This window comes from Vombatus ursinus, unplaced genomic scaffold (genome assembly GCF_900497805.2).
Source record: "Vombatus ursinus unplaced genomic scaffold, bare-nosed wombat genome assembly UNPS02014785.1, whole genome shotgun sequence".
In the NCBI taxonomy this organism is placed as follows: domain Eukaryota; kingdom Metazoa; phylum Chordata; class Mammalia; order Diprotodontia; family Vombatidae; genus Vombatus; species Vombatus ursinus.
In genome coordinates this window covers 6687869-6714980 of record NW_020954563.1, presented here as the reverse complement: position 1 = coordinate 6714980, position 27112 = coordinate 6687869, and the positions used below count along the sequence as shown (strand labels likewise).

General features: G+C 39.9%; 1 protein-coding gene across 1 annotated transcript in view; it reads left to right on the top strand.

The window, feature by feature from the left end:
• The window catches only part of PTPRT (protein tyrosine phosphatase, receptor type T), an 885105-nt gene that overhangs the window by 668283 nt on the left and 189710 nt on the right, over window positions 1-27112 (top strand). Inside the window, exons 11-12 of the mRNA XM_027867127.1 lie at window positions 4089-4362; window positions 19963-19999. Coding sequence (XP_027722928.1) covers window positions 4089-4362; window positions 19963-19999 — 311 coding nt within the window. The remainder of the gene's footprint in view (window positions 1-4088; window positions 4363-19962; window positions 20000-27112) is intronic.

Here is a 27112-nt window from a genome sequence, read left to right as displayed (position 1 = left end):
TCACCTATTTGGTGATAGTTGAAGTTTTGTTATTTACAGTCTGTGTAACAAAAACAGCAATAACATGTTAGCCAAATGCGACTGACAGTTAAGGTTTGCAAAGTGTTTTACTCTCATTTGAACCTTACAAAAAACAGCCCTGTGAGATAAGTTTTATTATCCCCATTGTACAGATAAGGAAAGTAAGGATCTGAGAAATTAAATAACATAACTGCTTCCAAGTCCAGAATATTATCCTCTGTGCCACATGACCTCTCTGTGTCTATGTTTCATAAAATAAATGCATTATTGAGAAGCTGGCTATAAGAATCTCTAAGAAAGGAATACTGGTTCACTTTTGATTTCTAAAATAGAAAACAAGATTTATTCACACTAGGAACATATATACCACACATATGCATGCATGCGTGTGTGCACACAAGTAAGTTGTGTTGAAAATATTTGAATATTTGACAAGGAAGTTCTTGGTGTAGTAGAAAGAACATGGATATAAGTCAGGAGACTGGGGTTAGTTTCAACTCTGCCACTTACTAGCTCTGTTACCTTAGGTAAGTCATTTCACTCAGTTTCCTTCTTAATAAAAAAAAATAAGAGGGGGATGAGCTTAATGGTTTCCAAGGTTCCTTCAAGCTCTAATATACTGTGAATATAAAAGGGTTAAGTGGATGGACAGACTTTTGATATGCCGTAAACTTAGAGCAAGGCTGGGGGAGACTGTCGTCTGATGACCTTTCCTGAAGACAGAACAATATGAGAAAGGGGAAATGTATGAGTAAATATAATCTGTTGTAGGATATTTTAAAGTACTCTCATATTGCCATCAGAATATTTTCCCTGAAAACTACCATTCCCTTGCAAATTTTCCTGAAGAGTTTATTGCAAGCTCTTCTTGTGAGCTGTGGAAATAGTTTTATTTATGTATGATTTTATCTTTACCTGTAAACTTAAATAAAGCATCTTCTTCTGCACATGTATTTGTAGCACAATGCAGAGGAGACTAAGAATGACATGAGAGGAAAAAAAGAATATTATTTTCTTTCTTCTTTTTTTTAAAAAAAAATGTATAACTAAGAACAGGGTAGCTTACCTTTTCTTCCCCTTTCCTTACAATAACCATAGGCCCTAGTCTCCATGAAAGGCAGAGAACTGAAAACGAATTTGTGCGACAAAGTCCTAGACATCTAATGTGTAAGGAATGGAAGGAATCCTAGGAATTCTCTTAGTAGTCTAGCCTCAAGGACTCAGAATTAATAGCAAAATCAGGATTTGAACCCATGTCTCTGTATTCCTCTCCTACGACTCTCCAGTGCCCTGTCTCTTACCTTAGGTTACTTGTCTTTAAATAACCTTACACACAAGCCTCAGGAGGGACAAAGTGGGAAGTAGTGAGCCTCAGGCAGTGTCTGGGTTCAATCTGAGGCTTAGATGTTAGAAGTGAGGTTCTTAACCCATTGATTTCATTTCTACAGGAGCTGCACTGGAGAGAGGGAGGGAAGAATTGCAATATTAATGCAGCCGTCCTTTGGGAATGAGATAGGCTTTGTTATTTTGTGTGATTCTAACTAGGCTGGGAATAAAATTTTGGGACTCACAAATAGAAAAGAAAGAAGGACTCACCCACTATTCCTCCTCAAATCCCAATAATTTGTCTATTTCAGAAAAAAATAGATCTCTGGTCAAAATATGAGGACTGCTATGGAAAGAAATGAAAAGGAAGCAAGAAGCATACTGCCTGACTAGCTTGAAGTCAATCTCGTTTTCCTTTGCCTTTTGCCCTTCCCTTATGCAAACCACTAATCCTCCACAAGCTGAATTTTTTCCTTGCTTTTCTGCCTTTTTTCAGTGCTTCTGCAAGTGTAGAGGGATTAGCTGAGGTAGGTTCTGCAGAGTGTTTGGGGATGCTAAGAAGAGAACACTGTTAAAATTTTTAAAAAGCAAACAACTAATTAACTGAACTTTTCTCTCTCCCTTCTCACATTGCCTCATATTTACTTTTATCTATACACGTTATTGTCCCCAAGAGGAATGTCAGCTCCTTGAGGGTGGACACTGTTTAGTTTTTGTCTTTGGAACTCCCAGTGCCTAACATGGTGACTGGCACACAGTAGGTGCTCAATAAATGTTTATTGAATTGAAACCTGCATCTTTCCAGGTGGCACAGTGGATAGAGCAAGTGCCAGGTCTATCAGGAGTCAGGAAGACCTGAGTTCAAAGCCACTTTCAGATACAGATAAGCTGTGTGACTCTGGGTTACTTTTAAAAGTATTATATTTATTGGGGCAGCTAGGGGGTGCAATGGATAAAGTACTAACCCTGGAGTCCAAGAGGACCTGAGATCAAATCCAGCCCCAGACACTTAACTAGCTGTGTGACCCTGGCAAATCACTTAACCTCAATTGCCTCAAAAAAAATGTAGTACTGGATTTAGGTAAGAAGGAAAGAAACAAAAATGCAAACAGGTGGGGAAAGCTATCCAGATTTTCAACTTTTCAAAGACATTTTGTTTGGAGTGAAAATTCAGAACGTGTTCCCTTCCCCTAACACCTCCCACCTCAGTCCACCCCCCACCCCAGAGACCCAAAGACCCATATTATTGTTTGAAAACATTTACTATTTTTCAACGGAGGCTGTGGCCCCTTAAGGAAAGCAGGTAGAGAAGTGAACACTTTACCCCTGGCGCTCTTGCAGAAGCTGCATTATTCAGCATGAGAGCATCTACTGCGATAAAATGTATTCAGCATAATCTCCCAGTTTTATTCAGAGTCTGATAAAACAGAATCTCAGGACACAGAAGTATAGTACAAAGTAGGGGTTCTCAACCTCAGGGGGTCCATGAATCTGGATAGGAAAAAATGGCATCTTTATTTTCACTAACCTCTAACTGAAATTTAGTATTTCCTTAAACCAAACATCTCTCTCACCTTTGGTTTCTCAACTAAAAAGGGGTTAATAATGGCACCTACCTCACAGGGCTATTAGAAGAATCAAATGAGATAACATACGTCAAATGTTTTGTAAAACCTTACATTGCTATGGAAATGCTAGCTCTCATAAAGAATTTAATTTAAAAAACCATCATTGTGAGAAGGTCTCCTTGCCTTCCAGACTACCAAAAAGGGTCCATGGTAATCAACATTTTAAGAACCCCTGTATTGGAGGAAAGAGTAGTGTCACATTCATTAGTTATATGACCTTAGAAAGATCCTCTGGGCTTCAGTTTCTAGATCTGGAAAATGAGAGCATTACGCTATACTATTGATAAGGTCCCTTCAGCTCTGGCATTCTGTGATGGTCTATGACATCCAAGGACATATGCATATTTTCACTGAATTCAGTTCCTCTAGAAGTCGAGGTCCCAAGAAGTCAGGTCAGTAGGTTACATAAGACAAGGGTCGTATGACCGTGGATTTGGAACTAGAAGGGACTATAGAAGTCATCAGAGCAGCTAGGTGCTGCAGTGGATAGAGCTCTGGGCCTAAGGTCTGGAAGACTCATCTTCCTGAGTTCAAATCTGGCCTCGAACACTTACTAGCTGTGTGACCCTGGGCAAGTCACTTAACCTTGTCTGACTTAGTTTCCTCATCTTTAAAATGAGCTGGAAAAGTAGCAAACTACTCCAGTATCTTTGCCAAGAAAGCTGCAAATAGGGTCACAAAGAAGCAGACACAACTGCAATGATTAAACAACAAAAATAAAAGTCATCTAGTTGAGTCCTCTCATTTTATTGATCAAGAAAACTGCGGCCCAGATAAGTGAGATATGTTGCCCAAGGTCACCCAGCCGCTGAGTGGTGAGGACTGTGTCATAAAGGTGTGTTTCGTTGCATGCAGTCTCCCCACCTCGTTCCCCATCTAATCCTGGAGAATAGAAATTATGTACACATTCTTCCGGAATGACACAGAGCCACTGAAGCAGGCTGGGGTCGGTAGACTAGCCATCCACCTCATGCAGGGACTCTCCTCCCAAGACGCTTCGGTCCCAAGGTTCGCCTGTGTCCCTGCCTGTTCACCTGTTCCCCTCTTGCCTTTAGCGGTCTAGGACAACTGAGTTCTTGCTTTGCTCATCTTCTTCCTACCTCCCTTTCCCAGTGTCTATCAGCTGGTCGTCAAGGAGGAGAGACTTCAGAAGGCCAGGAGGGCTGCAGACCTCATTGAGTGCTTCTCGGTGCCTGTGAGCTACAAGAACGCTTCCAGCCTGGATTCTCTGCACTATTTCGCCGCTGAATTGAAGCCTGTCAACCTGCCAGTTACACAGCCATTCACGGTGGGGGACAATAAAACCTACAATGGCTATTGGAACGCTCCGCTCTCGCCCTTGAAAAGTTACAGCATCTACTTCCAGGCTTTGAGCAAAGCCAATGGAGTGAGTATGGGAAAGGGAAGACCAACCTTTCCAGTCTTTTCCATTTTCAAATTCGCTCAGCTGGTTGTTGGACCCAGGAAGGCCAAGCCGAGAAGGCTCCCCCTTCTCGGTAGCAACTTCCCTCCAGCCTCAGAAGTGCCCCAGGACTTCCAGTGAGAGGGTCAGAAGGCATCTGGGTGGGCCTCAGCCATCAGTCAGTATACCCCGGATGACAGAAGTGGGTTTTCAGAGTGGCTGCTTTGCAGGTGTAAGAAAGCAGGAGATTTGAGCTGAGGCCACTAATGGATTGTCCCTTGTCTTGTGACAAAGGATCATCAATAGATCCAGGTATTAGGAATCTATGATCTTGCTAATGTGGTCCTCCATAGATGCAGAATACAACCTGTCTGTACCTTGTAGTTTTAGAAGTGGCCTGAGACTCAAGAGAGGTTGTGACTTACAGATGGTCACACAGCTGGTGAGTATCAGAATATTTGGGCCCCGCTAATTCCGATCACAAGTCCACTACTCTAATCATTGCTTATGAGGGCAGTATATGAGGATTCAGGTAGAAGAAATATCAGATCACTGAAATCAGCAATTCAAGGACCCATGATTCTATCAACATGAGCACTCCTGATGCATATCATAATAAGCATCTATGCCATATTAGATGATCTTTATTGAGTTTTTGTGGCCCTTGGCTCAAGAATGAGAGAACCTAGGTCATTCCCCACCCTACCCCCAACTTGACCATTACTGTCATACTATCCATATAACCTTGGGCAAGTCACTTAACTTCCTTCCCTCCCTCAGGATGGGTTGGGCTAAATGGCCTCTAAGGTTTCTTCCATCTCTAAGAGGTACTTAATGAATGCTAGTTAATTGATTAGGTTGTTGTTCAATTGTTTCGGTAGTCTCTAATCTTCGTGACCCCATTTGGAGTTTTCTTGGCAGATACTGAAGTAGTTTGCCATTTGCTTCTCCATTTCATTTTACAAATAAGGAACTGAGGAAAACAATAACTCTGTTTGTGACTTGTCCAGGGTTGCATAGCTAGTAAGTGTCTAAGGCCAGATTTGCACTCAGGTCTTCCCAATTCCATAGAAAGAGCTTAAGTACTTACTATGTGCCAGGCACCGGGGAGCTGAGCACTTGAAATGGACATAAAAGCAAAAAAATATTACTGGCCCTCAAGGAGCTTACATACTGATAAGGGGAAGCTAGAAATAAAGGGAAACTGAAAAGGAGGAGGGGAGTACCACCCAGGTGTGGCGTGGAAGGGCCTGGGAAGTGACATGGTAGTATAATAAGACAAAATTACACTGCTCAGAACAGAGAGATCCAGGGGCAGAGTTCAGATTATCGGTAAGGAGGAGGTGGTGGAGATCATGGTCGAAGCAGAGAAAGCACGGCATAGAGCAGACAAGGTGGTGATATCTGATTAACATTTATCGCCTTGTGGACAATGTGATGACATGGCTCTATGAAGCTTGGCTGGTCTTGGTGATGACAGATAGATGGTTAGTCTATTACGGGTTCTTTCTAGTCGATCAGTGTTTGTTTTATTTACACTGAAGGGCCTCAGTTCAGGAAAGGATGCACTTATATTGAAGTCTCAAAGTACATTGTCATTGTCTTAGCTCTGATGGTTATTGCTTGTTTAAATAAAACTCTTCCTGGATGGAATCTGCCTACCAGTCAAGTAGCCAGAAAGTGTGCTTCCACCTTACTTCCCATCTTGTCAGTGTCCCTCATGTGGGAAGGGACTGGATTAGGTACTCCGGATAGGTTCTGACCTTCTGACCGGCATAAAGCACAGAGATACTATCACCTCCCCTGCTCTGATGATTCAACTGGTTAACGCAGCTTAAGGTTTTCATTCTCTTGGGGCTAAGAAACGTGTTTTTAAAGCTTCGTTCCCTACCGAGGACCTGGGAGTCTAAAATGACTTTTTCCCAAATGCCTCCTTCCAGAGACCCCGGGATCTTGAGTGACCTTGGTTGCTCCATGTTTCCCGAATGGCTCTGTGAGTAGAGTTCCAGGCAGCACACAGCAGCTGAGGAATGCAATCGGACATTGTTTCCGTTGCGCTCCTCACAGAATGAGCTCTGCTGAGTCTACTGTTCTCAGTTCTTTTACCATTAGCCACCATTGTTAAGTTGAAAAGAGCACAATTAAGAGTTGGACACAAAACAAGTATGGCAAATTAATATAAAATTGGAACCAGAGATACCTCTTGTTGGGCAATGCTATATTTCTGCTGTGTTGTGTGGAGAAAAAAAGACATAGGCTCATAGATGTGGAGCCAGAAGGGACTTTACAGGTCATGGGATCACAGCATTTTGAACAAGGTAAGGACTTGAAGCACAGTGTAGGTCCAACCCAAATATGATAAAGGTTCCTCTCTATAGTGTACCCAACAAGTGGTCATCCAGATTTTGCTTAAAGAGGTACAGTGACGGGGAGCCCTCCACCTCCTGAGGTGGTTCATTTCACCTGGAGAGTTCTGGTTATTAGGAAGCTTGTCATTACATCAATCCAGAATTTACCTCTTTTCACATCACTTCCTTTTGCACACTTTACTTTCCATCCAAACTGGCCTTCTTGCTACCCCCTTACTCTTGATATTCCATCCTCCCTCTCCATTTCTTTGCACAAGCTGCCCACCATGCTTGGAATGTACTTCATCCTCACTTCCACCTCTTAGAATACTTAGGTTTCATCAAAATCATCAACATGAGCCCATTTCTGCTCTGTCCAGCTGTTAGATCACCTTCCCCAACCCCCAAAAAATTACATTGTGTTTGTACATATACCTTTTGTATATACTTATATAGAACTGTATTGTTCCTTCCTCCAACCCAAATAGAATGCAAGCTCTTTGAGTGTGTGAACCACTTCATTTTTGTCTTTGTATTCTTCGGGTCTAGCACAGATGATGTGTTAAATGAATGCTTTATTAGCTTCTCAAAACTGATACCTGTTGTTCATAGTACTAGGCCTTCTGAGGGCAAATCATAATATATCTAATTTCTCTTCCAGGTGACAGTCCTTCTGTTACTTAAGGACAGCTATCATGTGCCCCCTAACTCTTCCAAAGGCTGAATATCCCTAGTTCCATCCCAGTTCCTTTTAGGGCATGGATGCCAAGTCTTTCATCACTCTGTTTGCCCTCTTCTGGGTATTCTTTGGCTTATCAAGGACAAGATCAATTTATTAATGGCTAGCTCATATGATCCAATGTCATTGTACAGATGAGAAAACTAAGGCAGGAAGAGGTTAAGCCTTATCCTGGGGTCACATGGGTAGTAAGTAGCAGAGCTGGGATCTGAACCCAGGTGCTCTGATTAGAAATCCAGTTGTCTTTCTCTTTCTTACCATTCCACTAATATGGCATAAAGCCGATCCATTTAAAAGGCGTCTGTCAGAAACTAAGTAAAAAAAAAAGTGAAGTGAGAGTGTCATTTTTATTTTTCTCTTACACCTTCTTTTTGAACTTCCTAACTAGCATATCTTCCTTTTAAAAGAGCTGTTGGAAGGCCTAGAATGTGTTGAAAGGGGTCATTGTGTTTGGAGAACAGCTGTTTCGGATTAAATTAGAGAAAATTCTAAGTCACAGATTTTTTGCAAAGAAGTCAGATTTAATTACTTTTAAGCACTTGCTGCTGACAAAATGTTTCCAAATAGAAGTGCATCCTGACCTGCTTAGGAACTAGATGTTTAGACCACACAAGTAAAGACATGAAGGGCGTGGACACTGTCTGCATGTGGATGAAGAAGGAAGACACTTCTTGTCTTTTTCTTCAGAGGGAAGAACTGGAAGGACAAGGAGAAGTTACAGGGGGACCAATTTTAGCCGAGAGCTATTGCTTCATTCCAGTGTGACCCAGGGTGAATTACTGAACCTTTATAGGCCATGGTTCTCTCATCTTTTCCTTCTAGACAGATAAGTCATTTCTCACAGCAGCAACATTTGAAGGACATTGACAAATTGCAAAATGTCAAGAAAAGAGGGCTAGCAGTTTGGTAAAGAGATTCAAAATCATGTCAAACATAAATGTGGATAGTTGACCTGGACAAGAGAAGACTTAGGAAAGATGTGATCACTGTTTACTTCTAGCTGAAGAAGTGGGAGGGAGGCAGGAAGCTCAACTGACCCCTCATTTCTCTAGAGGAGAGAAGTACTAATAATGATAGGAAAAAGTTATAGGGAGGCAGACCTCATTTCAGTAGATGGAAGTAAGACTGCCCAAACAGTCAACAATATCCAATAATCAAATAGGGGTATGTTATTTAGTGATGTTGCTTCATCGTTGAAAGTATTCAAGCAGAGGCTGAATGACCACAGAAGGCAGTTAGAGTAGCTAAAGTAGATAAAGTACTTGATTTGGCATCAGAATACCTGAATTCAAATTCCATTGCAGATGCTTCCTAGTTGTGTGATCCTGGGCAAGTCACTTAACCTGTCTCAGGCTCAGTTTCCTCATCTGTAAAATGGAGATAATAGCCTTAATCTCACAACATTGTCAGCATTGTTAAGAGGACCAAATGAGTTGATCTATGTGTGAAGTGTTTTGCTAACCTAAAAGCATTATAAAAATTATAGTTGTTTGTTGTTGTTATCATTATTGCTAAGGATGCTCTAGAAGAGATATGTACATTGAGTAGGATGCTGAACTAGATGATGTCTGAGGTCTTTTCTTATTCTACAATTCTAGAATTCTGTGAATATGCTAAAGTTCTTTAAAAAAAAGGTTAGTTTCTTAAGAAGTTTAATTATTTTCAGTCTTACACTCATTCACAATGTTGTTTCCACTGTATTGACATCTCAGTCCATGTCTCCTCTGTAAATGAAACTCCAATATAACAAAACAACAAAGTTGGCTGGGCTTAAAAAAATTAACTAAAAAACAACTCTTTATAGTTTGGAAAAGCCCAGGAACTGAGGACAGAGAGAGAGGAGAGAAGTTTCAGGTTTAGGGCTGGAGTTGGTACCTGCAGTTTGGTACCCAAGTGGTGATTTGAACAGGCCGTAGCTATACTGTGAAAGCAGCCTGGGCTAGGTTACATGGCTCCTGTCATTCTTCTTTTTCCAAAATCTCCTGACTGTCTTTCTTTTACTTTTCTTTCTTTCCTCCTTTTCTCCCTTTTTCCCATTCCAACGTTACTGGTCTCTTTATCCTATTGCTTTTTTCTATTCCTATTCCTTTTCTTTCTCTAGCCCTCAGTCTTCTTTTTTCTTCTCCATATATCTAATCTCCTTTTTTTTACTCCTCCCTTTCACTCTTCCTTTTCCCTTTTTCTCATTCCCTACTTTTCCTTCTCCTCCTGAAGCCTGACTTGTCTGGAAGAAAAGAAGATAGGTGACAGGTCATGCCCTCATTCACCCACATTGCTGTTAAGTTATAGCCTCCTTAGAGCATTGTTTCCAGTAATGGGACTATATATTCATCTGAAAAGGACCCCAGACACCATCACCATCTAGTGCAACATGAACCCCACTCTCCATTTATAAGAAAGCAGAGGCTCCCAGAGGTTAAGTGACTTTACCCAAGATTATATTGCTAATGTCAAAGGAAGGATTTGAACCAGGGCCCTCTAATTGCAGAAGCAATACTCTTTCCATTATACCAACAAATCTCCTGGGAAAAAAATACCAGAAGTTGTACAATTGGCCCTTATTAGATTATTGCATCATTGGATATTTCACCCTGGGACTTTCCCCCAACCAAGCCCTACTCTTGAATTTCCTCATGCCATGAAGCTGAACTGAGGCCCCCAAAGGCAAAAGATAACCTCTGGTATCCTACACCCAGCTGGAAATGCTTAATTAATTTTTGTCAGCTAAACCAGGCATGAGCTTCAGCTGCTGTTAAACAGAGGAAGGGCTGCCAGTTTCCTCATTGAAAATAGAATTTAAGTTTGTTAAGATTTGTTGCTACTATGTGGGGAGTGAGGTGAAATTCCTGAACCAAAATAGCCTTAGTTGTTGAAGCAGAAAAATGTCACGTAGAGTTTGGAACTGGAAGGGATTGCTAAGATCATCTCATCTCACCTCTTTATTTTGTAGGGTTGAGGAAACACTATATATAAAGTACTTTTCAAATCTTAAAGTGCTTTTGTGTTCCATGCTACTTCTCTGTATCATTCTGTCTTCCTTTCAGAAGACCACCTCTTTGTCTTTGTCATCAAGAGCAAATTGGCCAGACAGACTGACCTTGTTTCCCTTTGTTTCCCTGGATAACAGCTAGTTCTAGTAGCATAAGGAAATGGTACAGATATAGTTTGGTTAAATTTCAGCAAAACTCTTTAAAACTTTCATGCTATAGTTTTGGATAAGATGGAAAGACATGAATAAGGTGATAAGCAAGATTTGGAATTGGCTCAACAACAGCCCAAAGAATTATCATCAGTGGGTCAACGTCAGCTCAAATGGAAACTTCTCAGGAAGGATACGAGTGATCTGCCCTTGGCCCTGTGTAGTTCAACATTTACATCAATGACTTAGATGACATCACATATGGCATATAACTGTAAAATGGACGTACGACACAAAGTTTGGCCAGATAGCACCCTAAATGATAGGGCCCTTCATAGACTTGAATGAAATTTAATAGAGATCAATGAAAATTTCTATACTTGGTTTCCACAAATCACCTTTTCAAGTAAAAGTAGAGGCTTAGCTAGACAACTATTCCTGTGAAAAAAATATTTAGAGGTTTTAGTAAACTGCAAATTCAATAGGAGTCAAGAGTATTTGGCACGATAGCCAAAAAAGTTATTCTATCCCAGGCTATGTTAAAAGAGATATAGATACTATCTACAACAAAAGAGGCAGTAATCCTGCTACACTCTGCCCCGATCAGACAACATCTGGAATTCTGTGTTAAGTTCTAGATACCGTATTTCAGAAAAGCCATAGACCATCTGGGTCATATATAGAACGTGATAAGTAGGATGTTCAGAGGGCTGGAGAACATATCTAGACAATCAGTTGAAAGAATTGGGAATGTTTAGCTTGGAGAAGAGAATATTTAGAGGAGATGTGATCTCTGTTTTCAGGTATTCAAAGGGCTGACATGTGAAAGAGGGATTAAACTTGTTCTCCTTGACCCTGTAGGATAAAACTAGAAACAGTGGATGGAAATTACTGAGAGGTCAATCTCAGCTTGATGTAAGGGAAGACTTCTAGTTATTAATATTCTCCAAAAGTGGAATGGTTTGCCTTTGGAGACAATGGGTCTCTCCCCCCCCCCCACTTAAAGGCTAGGTGACTACTTGTTGGAAAAGTTATAAAAGAAATTTTTGGTCAGGTGTGGTTGGTCTAGGCTGTGTCCAAAGTCCTTCAGCTCTAGCCTAGTGTTGAGAGCAAAGGTTCATAATCTGAGGCCTGTGAATTTGTTTCATTTTTTTCTACCAGAATGACAAAGGGATTCATAATACAAAAAAGGTAATGAGCCCCCCATTTAGAAAAAGGGAGCTCATAGGGCTGGAGCATGATAAATATGTTTATCTATGCTATCATTTAAGTTAATGAAATAAATGCTGATCAGCATGGAGCCAAAGGCAGAGCACTGAAGTTCTCCATTTAAAGTCTTCCTTCAGGAAATTAAAGCTCTCTATAGTCTTATAAAAAATGGTCTAAATCACTGTTGATTAGAGAAATACAAATCGAAACAACTCTGAGGTGCCATATCACACCTATCAGATTGGCTAACATGACAAAACAGGAAAATGATAAATGTTGGAGAAGATGTGGGAAAATTGGAACACTAATGCATTGTTGGTGAAGTTGTGAAATGATCCAACCATTCTGGAGAGCAGTTTGGAACTATGCACAAAGGGCTATAAAACTACGCATACCCTGTGACCCAGCTATACCACCACTAGGTCTGTATCCCAAAGAGATCACCAAAATGGGAAAAGGACCCACATATACAAAAATATTTATAGCAGCTCTTTTTGTGGTGACCAAGAATTGGAGATTAAGGGGATGTCCATTAAATGGGGAATGGCTGAACAAGTTGTGGTATATGAATGTAATGGAATACTATTGTGCTATAAGAAATGACAGTGACAGCCACATTGTGCAATGACTGACTTTGATAGAATTAGCAATTTTCAGCAATGCAAGGATCTAAGACATTTCCAAAAGACTCACAATGGAAAATGCTATCCACATCCAGAGAAAGAACTTAGGAGTCTGAATGCAGATGGAAACATACTATTTGCTCTCCTTTTCTTTTGTTGTTTTGTTTTGTCTCTTTTTTCTCATGGTTCCTCCCATTAGTTCTAATTCTTCTTTACATTATGACTAATGTGAAAATATATTGAATATGAATGTATATGTAGAGCCTATATCAGATTGCATGCTGTCTTGGGGAGGGGGAAGGAGAGGGAGGGGGAGAAAATTGAAAACTCAAAATCTTATGGAAGTGAATGTTGAAAACTAAAATTAAATTAATTTTAAAAAAATAAACTAAAACTCTTCCTTCAAGTTGACATTAAGGACTACTCTTTGGGTGTGGTCATTCAACTAGTTCCAAATCCTCTTACTTGTGCTATCATCTTGCCCATGACTTTCAATTTTAGCCACAAGCACAGCATGAGAGATTTTGTCAAATGTTTTCTTGAAATATAAGCTTACCATATCTATATTATTCCCTTGAGTTACTAGTCTAGTTGCCATGGGAGGAAAGGGGATATAAGGTTAATCAGGTGCTATATTTTAGGATGGACATTGGTCATCCAGAGAAGGGTCGCTAGGATGATGAGAGGCCCATGTTAATTTCAACAACTAGAGTCAAGGCCAGCAAGGTTCACTGTTAAGTCTCCTGGCTCTAAATGTACTGGGGTAGGAAGTCAGCTTGGAAGGAGTTTCTCATTCACAGAGCCAATGAACTGACTGGTTAGGAATTGACTTTTGTCTTTCTTTGCATCCTACAGTGCCTGGTAAATAGAAGGCATGTCATAAATGTTTATCGAACCACTCACTTTACATGCTTCTTCCTCATCAGTGCTCCTCCAAGGGATTGGAGGAGAGGATCAGGGTTGAGGGCCATAGCAGCATCCTGAGGTCTAGGTCCAAACTCTCTGGGCCTGATTGTCCTTTGAATACTCAAAGCCAAGTTGACTTAGAGCACTAGAATTCCTGGCTCTACAGAAGGACACATGGTCTGTCTGACCCAGAAAAATTAGAAATGTCTAGTTTGATTTTGACTTTATGAGCCATGTATAGTCATGTGAGGGATGAGGAATCCCACTGGATTTGGAATTAGAGAACCTGATTTTTGATCTCAGATCTGCCATTTCCACCTTATGTGATCTCCTGAGCAAGTCACTGCCCTTCTCTCGACTTCCCTCACCTCATGTGTAAAATGAAGAGCTCAGACTTGATGACCTCCAAGCTCCCTTTTAACACTAACTCTCTGATCCTCATCTTCCTAAACTCTCATGGCACTAGAGCACTGCCTACTAGGGGTATGGGCTTACAGGAGAAATAGTGGATACTCTTTTCTTTAACAGGAAGCTTCTGTTCCCCTCTAATCTTGGCACACCTGCTTGCAGGGAGAAGTGACATCTACAAATACTGATGATCTATACTAATAACAATTACCATAATAAATTGCCCCTTGATTACATCTGTCACCTGAGGATTTAAAATACTTTACAAACATCAATTAGTAATTACAACCGAAAGGCTTTGCTAACTGGGAAACAGGTATCATCAAGGCCTCATTAGAGCTGAGTGGAGGGGCCACTGGGGCATTGGGGACTTCCCCAGCATCCTGAAACCCATCCAGGAATGTGAACTTGGATTCCAAATTCCTGATTTAAGGGCTAGGCCTTTCTCACGTAATTGAAGGCAGCCTGGTATACTGGAAAGAACTCGGATTCTTAATACCTGTGTGACTTCAGGCAATTCACTTAATTGCCCTGTGCCTCAGTTTCCTGCTCTGTAAAAGGAAGGAGCTTGGATTATATTGTTTTTGAGGTCCCTTCCAGCTCTCTATCTCTGATTCTATGAATGCATCTAATTAAGATACACTTTGGTCTGTTTTCCATGCTGGCAAGGACATGTGGTTGAACAATCTATCACCCTCCTTTTTATACCTAAAAAGGGCCTATCTTTATAGCTCTAACTGAATTATAGAATGTCAGAATTAGACTAGATGGCCAGTCACCTTGTTTGAACTCCTTACTGTGTATATAAGGAAATTCTGGCACAAAGAGGCTCCATTGACCTGTTCAAGGTCACACAGTGAGTTATTAGTAGAATGAGGATTCCTGACCCACAGTACCATGATCTGCCATCCATAAATGTATTTTTAGAGTCAGGGCATATAAACTAGGGAGGTTAAGCTGCTTGTGAGCTGGTCTGGGCATTTGACATTTTATAATAGATATAGTGCTGAATTTGGTGTCTAGAAGACATAGGTCTAAATTCTTCCTCTAACGTTAACTACATTGTTGTTGGGTCATTTTCAGTCATAATCAATTCTTTGTGACCCCATTTGGAGTTTTCTTGGAAGAGATACTGAAGTGATTTGCCATTTCCTTCTCCAGATCATTTTACAGATGAGGAAACTGAGGCAAACAGGGTTAAGTGACTTGCCCAAGCTTATACAGCTAGTGTCGAGGCCAGATTTGAACTCACAAAGATGAGTCTTTCTGACTCCAGACCCAGCACTCTATTTACTGAACCACCTCACTGCCCTTTAGATATGTTACCATGGGGTAAGTCAATCAATCTCTTTGAGCCTCAATTTCTTCATCTGTGAGATATGGATAATAAGTTATAGTGATTATTTTGATTTACACTACAGGTATTATATCCCCATGTTACAGATAAGGAACAGTACGATGTAAAGAGCACTGGCCTCTGAACATTAAGACAACCTGTGTACACATTATACCTCTGATTCATGCTCCTTCTTCTATGATTCCAGACAAGACTCAACCTTTTGCTGCCCCCAAGAAATTCTTTAAGACTCTAAGTTATAGAACATTTGGCTACCAACATGGCTACATAGAATAGCTCCCTAAACCAATGGAAAAAAATAAGCATCATCCCTTCTCAAATGAGACAATAGTTATAAAACAAACATTTAAATACAATACGAGCATCAGTGGTTATTATCTCCTGTTTCTTTAATCTTGCCCCCCACAGTGCCTACCACGAGGCTCCTTGTCCCCCCCCATAGCTATTATCACTTGATTTAGTGTTTGTCTCCTGAGATTCATTCCAGACCTGGGGACAAACATCATCCTCAGATGAGATCCTGGCATAGATAACAGACTGATGCCCTTTGGCTTCCTGTAACCTTTTTCAGATGTTGATGGAACATCTCAGTCTTCTAAGCATGTAAGAGAAAGTGAGTGAGAATTTGAATGCTGGTCCGTTGCCATCACCCAAGGAAAAACATCTCTCACTCGCTGTCCCTAAATGATGAGTCTGTCACGTTAAATGGCTCTAATAATTTGGGTCTGCCAAGTGACTCGGCACCAGTGACAAGGTATCTCATTGGTGACTTCCAGATTTCTCAAGCTCCATTTACAAGTCAAAACAGGATTTTTTAAAAAATCACAATCTGCTCAGCCTGCTTTCTGGAAATAAAGCTGTTCTTTATGATTGTCACGTAACAGGGCACACAGCATAACTTCTGAAACCCAGCCTTGATTAGCAATTTGGGGCAGCAACAAAGCTGCAAAATCCACCTCTTACAGTTCTGTTACCTACACAATAGGAAACCAGAGGAAAGGAAAGTCAGAGCAAAGCAGTTGTGAACAGAACTGGGAATGTGAATGTGGTCTCCGAGTCTGAACAGAGGATCATAGAACACTGTAGATGGTTAGAGGGAACATAGATATCATGGGGGCAGCTAAGTATAGTACTGGATAGAGCATCAAGCCTGTAGTCAGGAAGACTCATCTTCCCGAATTGAAGTCTGGCCTCAGACACTTCTTTGCTGGGTGACCCTGGGCAAGTCACTTAACCCTGTTTACCTCAGTTTCCTTATCTGTAAAATGAGTTGGAGAAGGAAATGACAAACCAATGCAGTATCTTTGCCAAGATTGGGTCACAAGGAGTCTGACATGACTGAAAAACGACTGAACGACAAGAGATCATTGAGATCGATCCTCTCTTTTTATAGATAAGGATAAGGAACTTGTTCAAAGTCGCACAAAAAGTATAAGCAAAGCTTGAATTTGGGCCATGTCTCAATTCCTAGTTTGAGATTCTTTTCATTCCACCATACTACTCGAAGGCAATTGTTACTAGTGACATTTTTTCAAATGGATGTGGTGCAGCAACAGGACTTTGGGGAAGGTGGAGTGTCTTCAAGTGAGATATATTGTGCTTCAGTATTTTCCATGATGCTGGTGCAAAGGTACCATCGTCAAAAAATGATGTTTTCTTTGTTTACCTCTTGCTTCTCTTTTTAAATGGGAGAATTTCTCTACTGAGGTAAATTGTAGAACTTGAAACTCTAGTTTGATGAATTACATTTTTTTTCAAATTAACTATACCATTTTCCAAACTCCAATGCATAAATCATTCAGGTATAGCCTTTCACTTCAGATCAGATTTTCAAAGGATCCTCATCAGAGGCACAACTAGGATTTTGCCTTAAGGGCACCAAATTTTACAGACTACAAATATTTTAATTTAAAATATTATACAATCTTACATTTTATTACATTTTACAGCATTTTTATTACTGTGGCAACACAGAAACTTGTTAGCAAGAATAATTAGTTAAACTAGGTAGCTATAAGATGATATGCTTCCTACCCTGGTGGTCACAAGCCAGGTGAGTGTATCTCCAACTTGGTCCTGCCTTGCTCTTTCTCAAAAAAAAAATAAATTCTTCAGGAAACAGTAGAATGGGTTCTTCCCCCATAGGATCTGGTGCTTCAGGGTCTTTGTCTCTCTACAACAATGCCAGTGTTGGTGATCCTCCCACCCCAAACTTCTGTGGTTAATATGAGGACATTTAGTGCCATTTGACCAAAGCATCAAAATAGCTCATTATAACTCTGGACCATATTGATCTGTTTGAAACATAAACTGGTAAGCTATAATGATAATAATTACATCAAAATAATATTTATTAAGGTCTAACTATACAGATGCACTATGCATGTGTGTGTGTGTGTAAAAACATATACATAGAAACATATATATATATATACATATATATATCTAGAGAGAGAGAGAATAATTTCAAGTGGGAGAGAGAGTGAAAATAATTGAAAGATTAAGAATGGCCCCATGGTTTCTCCCATTGGTTCTAATTTTTTACAGCATGACTAATGTGAAAATAGGTTCAATATGAATGTATATGTAGGGCCTATATCAAATTGCACACTGTCTTGGGGTGGGGGCAGGGGAGAGATGGGGAGAAAATTTGGAGCTCAAAATCTTATGGAAGTTAATGTTGAAAACCGAAAATAAATAAATAATTTAAAAAAAGAATGGTCCCATGTAAGAGGTTGGATCTGAGTTGTGCCGTGAAGGAAGGTAGAGATTCTAAAAGGAGGAGGTAGGGTAGAAATATGGTGGAATCACTATTGTAATGGTGCGTAAGTTTACCTGGGTAAACTTCTATGGAAGTAGGAGTTATAATGTTATATGCAGAAAGTAGTCAGTACTCCAAGGTGACTAAAACTGGAAGTATGGAGAGAGTCATAATATGGAATGAGATTATTGAAAGGTAAGGGGAGCAAGATTACATTGAGCATTAAGTGACTAGTTGAAGATTTTACATTTTATTATACATGCAATAGGATGCTCTTGAAGATTTAGGAAGGCAAGGAGGAGTGATGGTCATATTTTTGCTTAAAGAATGTGATTTTCACAACTGTGGAAGATGAATTGGAGAAGGGTAGGTCTTAGGGAAAATAAGTAGTAAGTTTTGCAACAGCCTAGATTATTAGGATAGGTAATCTAGGCAAAGGCTGCATGAGTGGAGAGAAGGGGACTGACATAGGCAGCTAGGTGTTACAGTGGAAAGAGCACTGGACCTGGAGTCAGGAAGACCTGAGTTCACATCTGTCCTTGACCACTTACTAGATATGTGGCTCTGGACAAGTCACTTGACCTTTTTGTGCCTCAGTTTCTTCATCTGTAAAATGTGGGTAATAATAGCACCCATCTCCTGGGGTTGTTGTAAGATTAAAATTAAATATTTGGAAATCATTTTATAAATCTTAAAGTACTACACAAATGGTATTGTTACTATTATTAATTATTATTATTAGTGATATAGCAGAGCTACACTCAACAAAACCTGCTTAATGAACAGATACCGTGGTTAAAGGAAAGGGAAGAGTCCAGAATGACTGTAAGGTTGCAGCCTTAGGGAGGATGGTTGTATCATCAGCAGAAATGGGGATGTTTGAAGAAGGGCTAGGTTTAGTCATTTGTCCTCATTTAATACCCTGTGAGGTAGTATGGTATAGTCTCACACATACAAGATGAACTTATTGTCCAGAGACCTGAGCTTAAATCAAACACCAACTTGCTATATGACTATGGGCAAGTCCCTTAATCTCTGTCAGTCTAAATTTCCTCTCGGTCAAATAAAAATAATAATTTTACTTACCTTGGAGAGTTGTTGCAAGGATCACATGAGATAACGTATATAAAGTGATTTAAAAACCTTAAAATACTATATTAATAATAAATATTATAGTGGCAGCTAGGTGGCACAGTAAATAGAGAACCGGCCCTGGAGTCAGGAGGACCTGAGTTCAAATCTGGCCTCAGACACATGATACTCACTAGCTGTGTGACCCTGGGCAAGTCGCTTAACCATGATAGCCTCACCAAAATAATAATAATAATAATAATAAGAAGAAGAAGAAGAAGAAGAAGAAGTATTATAATGAAATAAGCACCTTCACATGTTAACCTTGATATTCACAACAACAAACCTTTAAGGAACAAGAATTATTATTATTATTATTATTATTATTATTTTATAGATAAGGAAATTGAAGTTCAGAAAAGTTAAATATCTCACCCAAGGTCACATTAGGATGATGATTGGTGTAGAACCTCTGTCTGGAGATTGGGCATCTGAATAAGAGATACATACAGGCAGGCCCTGGGGAAGACTCTAATTACCTTTGATTACTTACATATTAATTATTCCAATAAGAATAGCTGACCTTTATTGCATTTAAGTATCTGTAGAAGGCTTTGCATATATTATGGTATATACTTGTATGTGTGTGTGTTATATATATGTACATATATATTTTTTTCTCTTCCTTGAGCTTTGCTATTTTCTTGCCAAGTAGAAACTATGAGTATTATTATATTCATTTTACAGATGAAGAAACTGAGGCTAGGAGAAGTTAAGTGAGTTGCCCATGGTTCTATAGTTAAGTGTCAGAGACTGGATCCAAACTGGAGTCCTCCTGTCTTCAATTCCACCTCTAGATCCCCTAATTCTATGAAGCCCCCTTGAAGAGTAATTGAAAACTGGCATTTGCAGTGTGTTCAAGAGAATGACAAATATAAACTATGATTTAAAATAATAATGGTAAAAAAGAATAAACTAAACCCACCAACTGATTAACCATATCTCTCATTTTTGTTGTTCGCAGGAAACCAAAATCAACTGTGTTCGACTGGCAACAAAAGGTATGTGGGAGTGTCTGTGTTTTCCTTTTGCAGCTATTTAAGAGCAGCTGCAAACATGGGGCAAAGTACAGTCATGACACAGCCTTGCTATCATTACTGTCTCTGGACCCTCGGGCTTCTCTGCAGCCAGTCAGGAGTGGCCACAGCCTAGAAAAAGGGATAGTTATTTTTAGTGTAGCCATTTGCATTTAGATTGCAAATCTACACACGTACAAAACAACTAGCACCTATGCCTACATAGGAAAGAGGAGAAACGAAATCCACATGTTTACTACTTTTCTAATTCTTCAGGAAATTAGATGGATGCATTTAGCACCCGGTAGAAGCTTGGGGATCAAGGAGAAAACAAGGGGACTAAGGCCTTGCCATTTGTTCCACATCCATCTTGAAAGGGACACATGTGCCTAACTTGTTTCCTCCCAGGGCCACAGACGATAGAGAAGACAAAGATAAAATACCTTTTGTGGAGGAAGGGAATTGATGGGCTACAAATAAAACTGACAAAAATCACTGCCCTCGGCAGACTTTTCCACCAGAGGGAAAAAAATGGTCCAGAGTAAAGAACACCATCAATTATCCGGGAAACGCAGCATGTAAGACAATTCACTGTCCAAGGTAGACAGTTTATATTGACAGCATTAAGGAAGGAAAGAGGGTTTTTTAAGGATGTGGAAACTTCTGGGCAAATGCCTATTAGTTATTGAGTTCCTTTGGTGCTCATCTGGCTGCATCTGAATGATGGACACTGATTACTGCCATCTTTCTGCCCTGCTTGAAGTCTGTGTGATTATTGGAGAATCCTCTCTGTCCGATATCACAGGTCTCAATTAAGGGCATATCATTGTCCTTCTGAATGTGCCCCACCATGCTTGCTCTACAGTTTGTCCTCTGCAGAAATTGTAGAGCTGAGGATGATGTGCTTGAGAAATGCGGTGTTACTTATAGTCCATCAACAGGAAAACTATCTCATCTCAGTGGTTTTTCTTCTTTTACTCATCTCTAACCTTTACTCTCCAGTTCATTCCCTCCTATTCCTTACATCTATTTTTCTCCTTTTTTATTTCCTATTTTTTTCTACTACATACCCTCTCTTCCTACTGAGAGATTGGATACAGAAAAAGAGAGAAAATCCATTTGGTTTACAGCTCAAGATGGGCCCTACCAGGTGCCTGTACCACAAGCTCAGACTAAGGTCTTTAACCCTTAAAATCCAGAATCTTGATTTGATCAGTACACTCTTATTTTTATCAGGCTCTAAGGGAATAATTCATATGAATTGAATTCAAGAGACTGATTTGCTCATTTATAAAAGATATGTTAGGCAGATACCCACCATCTGCACAGAGGATTCTCCCCCTTCCTGAGTAGGTCCAAAGTTGTGACCAGTGGTGGGCAGTGGCCTTGACTACATAATAGAGGAGAATCACAAACTCATAGAATTTTAGAATTTGAAGAGACCAGTTCATTCTACTTTTGAACAGCTCTAATTGTTAGGAAGTGATTCTTAATATCGTGTACCTATTATATTTGCCTCTTTGCTACTTTTGTCCTCTGGGGTCTAACATTTTGAATAATGTTTTTTTTAAAATATCAGAAATTTTGCTCTCTAGAACATGTAGGTATGGTCTTTGTGATAAATCAAGTAGTGTGTTTTACAATTAAAACCTCAGGGGACACAAGTGTCGAACTTTGCCTAGGGTACACAGATCCTTTTCCCAGCTCTGGGCAGATTCACTCAGAAGAGAAAAATAATAGCTTTAAAAATCGGTCAATGAATATTTAAATGGAGAGAATAATAATGATGGTGATAATACATTATTATCGTAACTCACATTTCTATAGAACTTTGAGGTTCATAAAATATTTTCCCCTTATAACAGCCCTCTAAGGTAGATAGTAGAAGTATTTTCCCCCATTTTATAGATGAGAAAAGTGAATCTCAAAAAAGTCAGTGACTTGCCCAAAGTCACAATAGCTAGAGTTGATTACCTACTACCAAAGTTGGGATGTAGATTTAGGTATCCTAATTCTAAGACGTAGGCTTTTGCTACTTAATGATTCCTCCTACTAAGCTGTGGGAAGTTGATGTTTCAGTCAACAAAGCCAGCATTGGTCTTTAAATGAGAGACCTTTTCTCCTAGACACTACTAAATAAATGTTGGCACACCTTTATTCTTTGATGCTTCACTTCTTGATATCATGCAGAACATCCCCTTTTGTTTTGCTCAAATTATCTGGATGTGTTATGATTAATTAGATTGTCACTCATCTTACATTAGTTATGCTTTATTTTTCTTACTAAAACTTGAAAATCACCTGGATAAGATCTGGAAATCTTCCTGGTATCATTATTTTTTTCAGATTATTTCAGGGGGCAGCACTATTTAATTTGTCTCCACATTCTACATTCGTTGGGGATACCTGTGGTAGTGTTTGTGCTGATTCTACCCTCTTTTTGTTCTGATATTCTGTTACTCTGTTACCTTCCATGGCCAAATCTCCTTTCTCTTGTGTTTTCAATGTATTTCATTTGAAAACATACCTATCATCAGCATTTCTAAGTGCTTGTTGATTCATACAGATAGAACACCTGTCTTCACTCTTCCCCATCATTGACAATGGGTCCTTGGATCCAAGCCATGAAACTCACCAGTAGTGTCCAATAAGGAAACAGTCCTTGTCTCTCACCTGGTATCCCCAATACCATCCCTCTCCCAAAGCTTTTATTTTATATCATTCCTCTGCCCCTGGTTCTCTATCCCTGTCAGTAATTGTAGACTCTTTGCTCTCCAGGACAATTGTTTTTTTTTTTTTTCAAATACTGTGCCCCAGACTTAATAATAAATGAATGGATCATGTCATAAGCATTGCAATAAAATTATATATCACAAGAGATGATACTGCAAAATTAAGAGAATGATAGGTAAAATAAACATCAGACTTATTCATGGAAATATACCCAAAAAGTCCACATTAAGGTTCTAGATATGCACACAATACATATGGATGTGTGGTGGGACAGTCACAGCAATCATTGGCCATTGCATCTTAAGTGGCAGAGTTCACATTTACAATGGTGCTTGCACTAATATAAAAAAAAAATCATTCCTCTTCAAGACACAAATCACCACCAAAGCAAAGTCCATTGTGGGACTATATGTCCCAATATTGATGTTTGGAAAATAGGCATCTTCTGTTTTTTCTCCCTCCCAGACCATATCCTTCTGCTCGTTACCTGTACTGCCTTCTTTAGTTCTATTTTACTTGATTTCACCTTAGGTCTTCTCTTTCCTTGGTGTTTTTCATCTTTCCCAGAGCATCAAATAAAATGGAGGCTGAGCTGCTTCTCTTTTTTTCCTGCCTCTTTCAGCTAGACCTTCTGTTCCCACCCTCTACAAAGCAGGAGAAAAGAATATTGTTGAACACTTGGCCCCCAAATATATGCCTGTATCTGTTCCTTCCATTTTATTTTTCTGTCTCCTGGGTTCTGAAGAAAGATCTAAAGAGAAGTCTAGGAAGGACCCTGACTCAGAGACAGTCAAGTGGGAGGATTTGATCTACGAAATTTGAAAAAAAAATCCTGCTTTCCAGATGGCCTAAACAAAGAAGTTGAAATAAGACTTGAAAGAAACACGGAGGAAAGAAGGGGTATTGTTTTGGTTTGGCTTTGAAACAGTGAGGCTGCCACTACTGATTTCAAATATAGATCATTATCATAGGCTTTAGAGCTGGAAGAAACATTACAGATTAACAATCCCTTAATTTTACAAATGAAAAAATTGAGGCCCAGGAAGTTTAAGTGACTCGCCCAAGGTAACATAGGTAGCAAATAGCAAAGCCAGAATTTAAACCTAGGGCTTCTAACTCTAAATGCATTGCTCTTTCCACTATACCACACTGTCTCTTAAGTCATTTAAGTATTCTCCCTTAAGTCTTATTTATGTCTTCATAGAATGACAAAACCATCTCTTCTCATCTGTATCTGAACAAGAATGCCCTCTACATCACACTTAACAAGTGGCTTTCCTCTCTTTGCTTAAAGCCCCAGCCCACCCCACCCCCAAGGAGGGGGAAGCCCCCTGCTTCCCAAGGCAGCCCATTTAACTTTGTACAGCTGTTTCTAGTTGTTAAAAAGATTTTTTTCCTTAAATTAATCCTCCCTTGACTTGATATAAAGAAGGGAAAAAATCTTCCCAGAAGGTAGAGCTATCCAGATGCAAAAGTGGGTGCCTCAGGAGGCTGTGGGCTCCCTGTCATTGAAGGTTTTCAAGTGGAGGCTGGATGTGCAATTGTCAGAGAAGTTGTAGCAGGGCCTTATGCTGTGATGTAGCCTGGTGTCGGCCTTTGAGGTCCTTCCAAGATTGGATTTTGCTGCTCTGTGTTCTTGTTCCTGAATAAGTTGTGAGAAGAGTTCTCTCATTCTTGCCCCTGACTGAGTTGCCACAGATGTCAGCTTAGTGGAGGCCAAATTGATGGATTTTCCCTATAGCACCCTCATTTGCCACCTGGTGGAAGAAAGCAGGTGATATTGCCCATGGCTGAGTCTGGCTGTGCCGAGTAATGAGGTGAAGTGCTTGTGTCATCACTGTACATCAAAAAGGATGACCTGGTGACTCCCCGGGTCCTTTTTCTTTGCTCCATGGTGTGGCCTATAGAGAATTTCTCCGCATGCTTTCTCCTCTGTCAGCACTGCTTCTGCACTGTCTCTTTGCCCCCTGCGTTATTCTGTACCTCCTTTAAAAGGGGGAAATGCCTTCTGTGTGAATCATCAATTGCAACGCCATTTCAAAGACCTTGCTCTGGCTTTCTGGTGGGAGAGATAGCTTTAGACGATCTAAAACGTACAAGGTACTCCTATATATTCTCGTCTTGAATCACTTATTTAAAAAAAAATCTCAGAGTCATGAAAGGAGTGGGGTGGGGGGAGTTTTCCTTCATAAATCTGTTTCTAAGTAGATAGATAGCTAATGGAGCCTAAAGGAGCTGTGTTCTCAGAAGTTAAACCCTGATTAGAAGCAGTCAAAGCCTCATCTTTCCAAATGGGCTGCTGGCCTACATAAACAAAACCTTGAGTTGTTCTAGTAATGGCAGCGCACATTTCTGAAGTACTTTGCAATTTACAAAGTTCAATCACCTTAGTACAGCCCCATTTAGTAACCATAACTCACATGACTCTAACACTTTAAGGTTTACAGATTGCTTTTGTAGGATCATAAGTTTTAGGGTTTGAAAAAACCTTGGATGTCACTTTGTCTGACTCCTTCATTTTATAGAAGAAGAAATTGAGGCTGAGAGAAAGGAAGCCAATGGCCTAAGGTTACATGGCCAAGAAAAGGACAGAACAGCATGGATTTAGACTCAGGTCTTCTGGCTCCAGTTGCAATGTTCTGTCCATGCCACTATGCTGTCTCACGAGCCAAATAGCATCTGCCTCCTCTGTGACTATTTCCAAAGCAGAGATCTTAAAGATATCACTTTATGATGCTGGATTACTTCTCAAAAGAACTAGTGCAAACTCAGAATGCTCTATCTGAAACCCCTTTAAGCAGATAGATGAACATGGACAGGCAGGAAAGGATCAAGACTTGTACTTCCTAGAGAAATATATTTGAATCGGGTACTTGAATTGTAAAGCATATCCATATCTACCCTGTCCCCAAAATATCTCGGTAGTGATATATGGCCCCTGAAGTTTCCTGAAGAACCTGCTAGGAAGGGATGACGATCAGTAACAGGGCTGAAAAAGACATCAGTGATCATTGAGTCCAACCCCTCATTTAATAGATGGCAAGATTCCACATATGCTCTTGGTAACACTGCCCCTTATCTTGCAACCCTTATGATGGGCATCTTTTGGGTAACATCCAACAAGACTTACTCCTGTTGCCTTTTGAGACCATTTATTCTTTTGTTGTTGTGTCTGAAGAGAGTGAATAGCTGCTTGTCCTTTCTATAATTTTCAATTCAATTCCTAAAAGTTTATCAAGCACTTATTATGCACAGATTTGGGAGAGATATTAAAGAAGGCTCTTCCCTTACCCTCTTTGCCTTCACAATCTAATGGGGTAATAAGAAACTCATGCACATGATCATAAAAACACACAATGTATACACTTAAGAGATGTGAAACAAGAGTACTAAGTGAATTGCAAAAGGGTAATGTTTCTGATTGGGGGAAGAAAAGGGAAGAACAAGGAAAAAAAATCTTTTTTTTCCTTATTGGCTTTTCTGATTATAGCCAGTTACACTCTGGTGTCCTCTTTTTTCATGACCATTCAAACAGAATATGACTCTAAGGTGAAAGTCCCATCAGATGGGCTAGATAGTCCTTTTGGCATGATTATTCATAGGCATGAATACGTCAGAAAACATCTGTGGAAGAGATTCATCAACTCCTTGACATGTTGACCTGTTCTCCCTCTCTCTTCTAATCACAACTTATTTTTTGTTGGTAAAACTTCACCCTGTGCATACCAGATTTAAGTAAGGACCCTGTGATCAAGTGAATGTTGGAGAGCACACATGCACTTTTCTCTAGAGCATATTGCATTTTCCAACACGGTACTCACTCCAGCTTGCCCAAATTCTCAAGTCAGTTAGGCTCATTACCCTTCCCAGAAAGGCTGAGGGAAAATCATTCATCTATGGTTTTGTTCTAAGAGCTTTGTTTTTGGCTGTTATCACTGGCATTTCTGGGAGTGGCAAAACATAGAATCCCCAATGCTAAGAGTACTCAAACCAGCACCATTTCACCTATTGTATTTCTGGACTCTTTATAAATGTCCCCTTCATGGAGATTCCTATCTAGTAGTCATGGCTGAGCAAAATATCTTCTCTACGTCTGCCAATCTCAGAAGCACCAAGATTCCTCTCTGAGCAAAAAATCCAAATATGCTGGAGCTTTGCTATCAGAGTAGTCATCATAGAAGGAAATAGGCAAAAAGTTGAACGCTTACTGGGATTCTACTTGAGCCAAAGGACAAAAATGACCTCTCCTAAGTAGAGTGGTAAGCTTGTGAGCAGAATAGTATATGCTAACCAAGATGGAGGGTGTTCTGACACAAGGATTAAATCATCAAAGGGAAGCTACTGAATTGGAAAGAGCCTCACTCT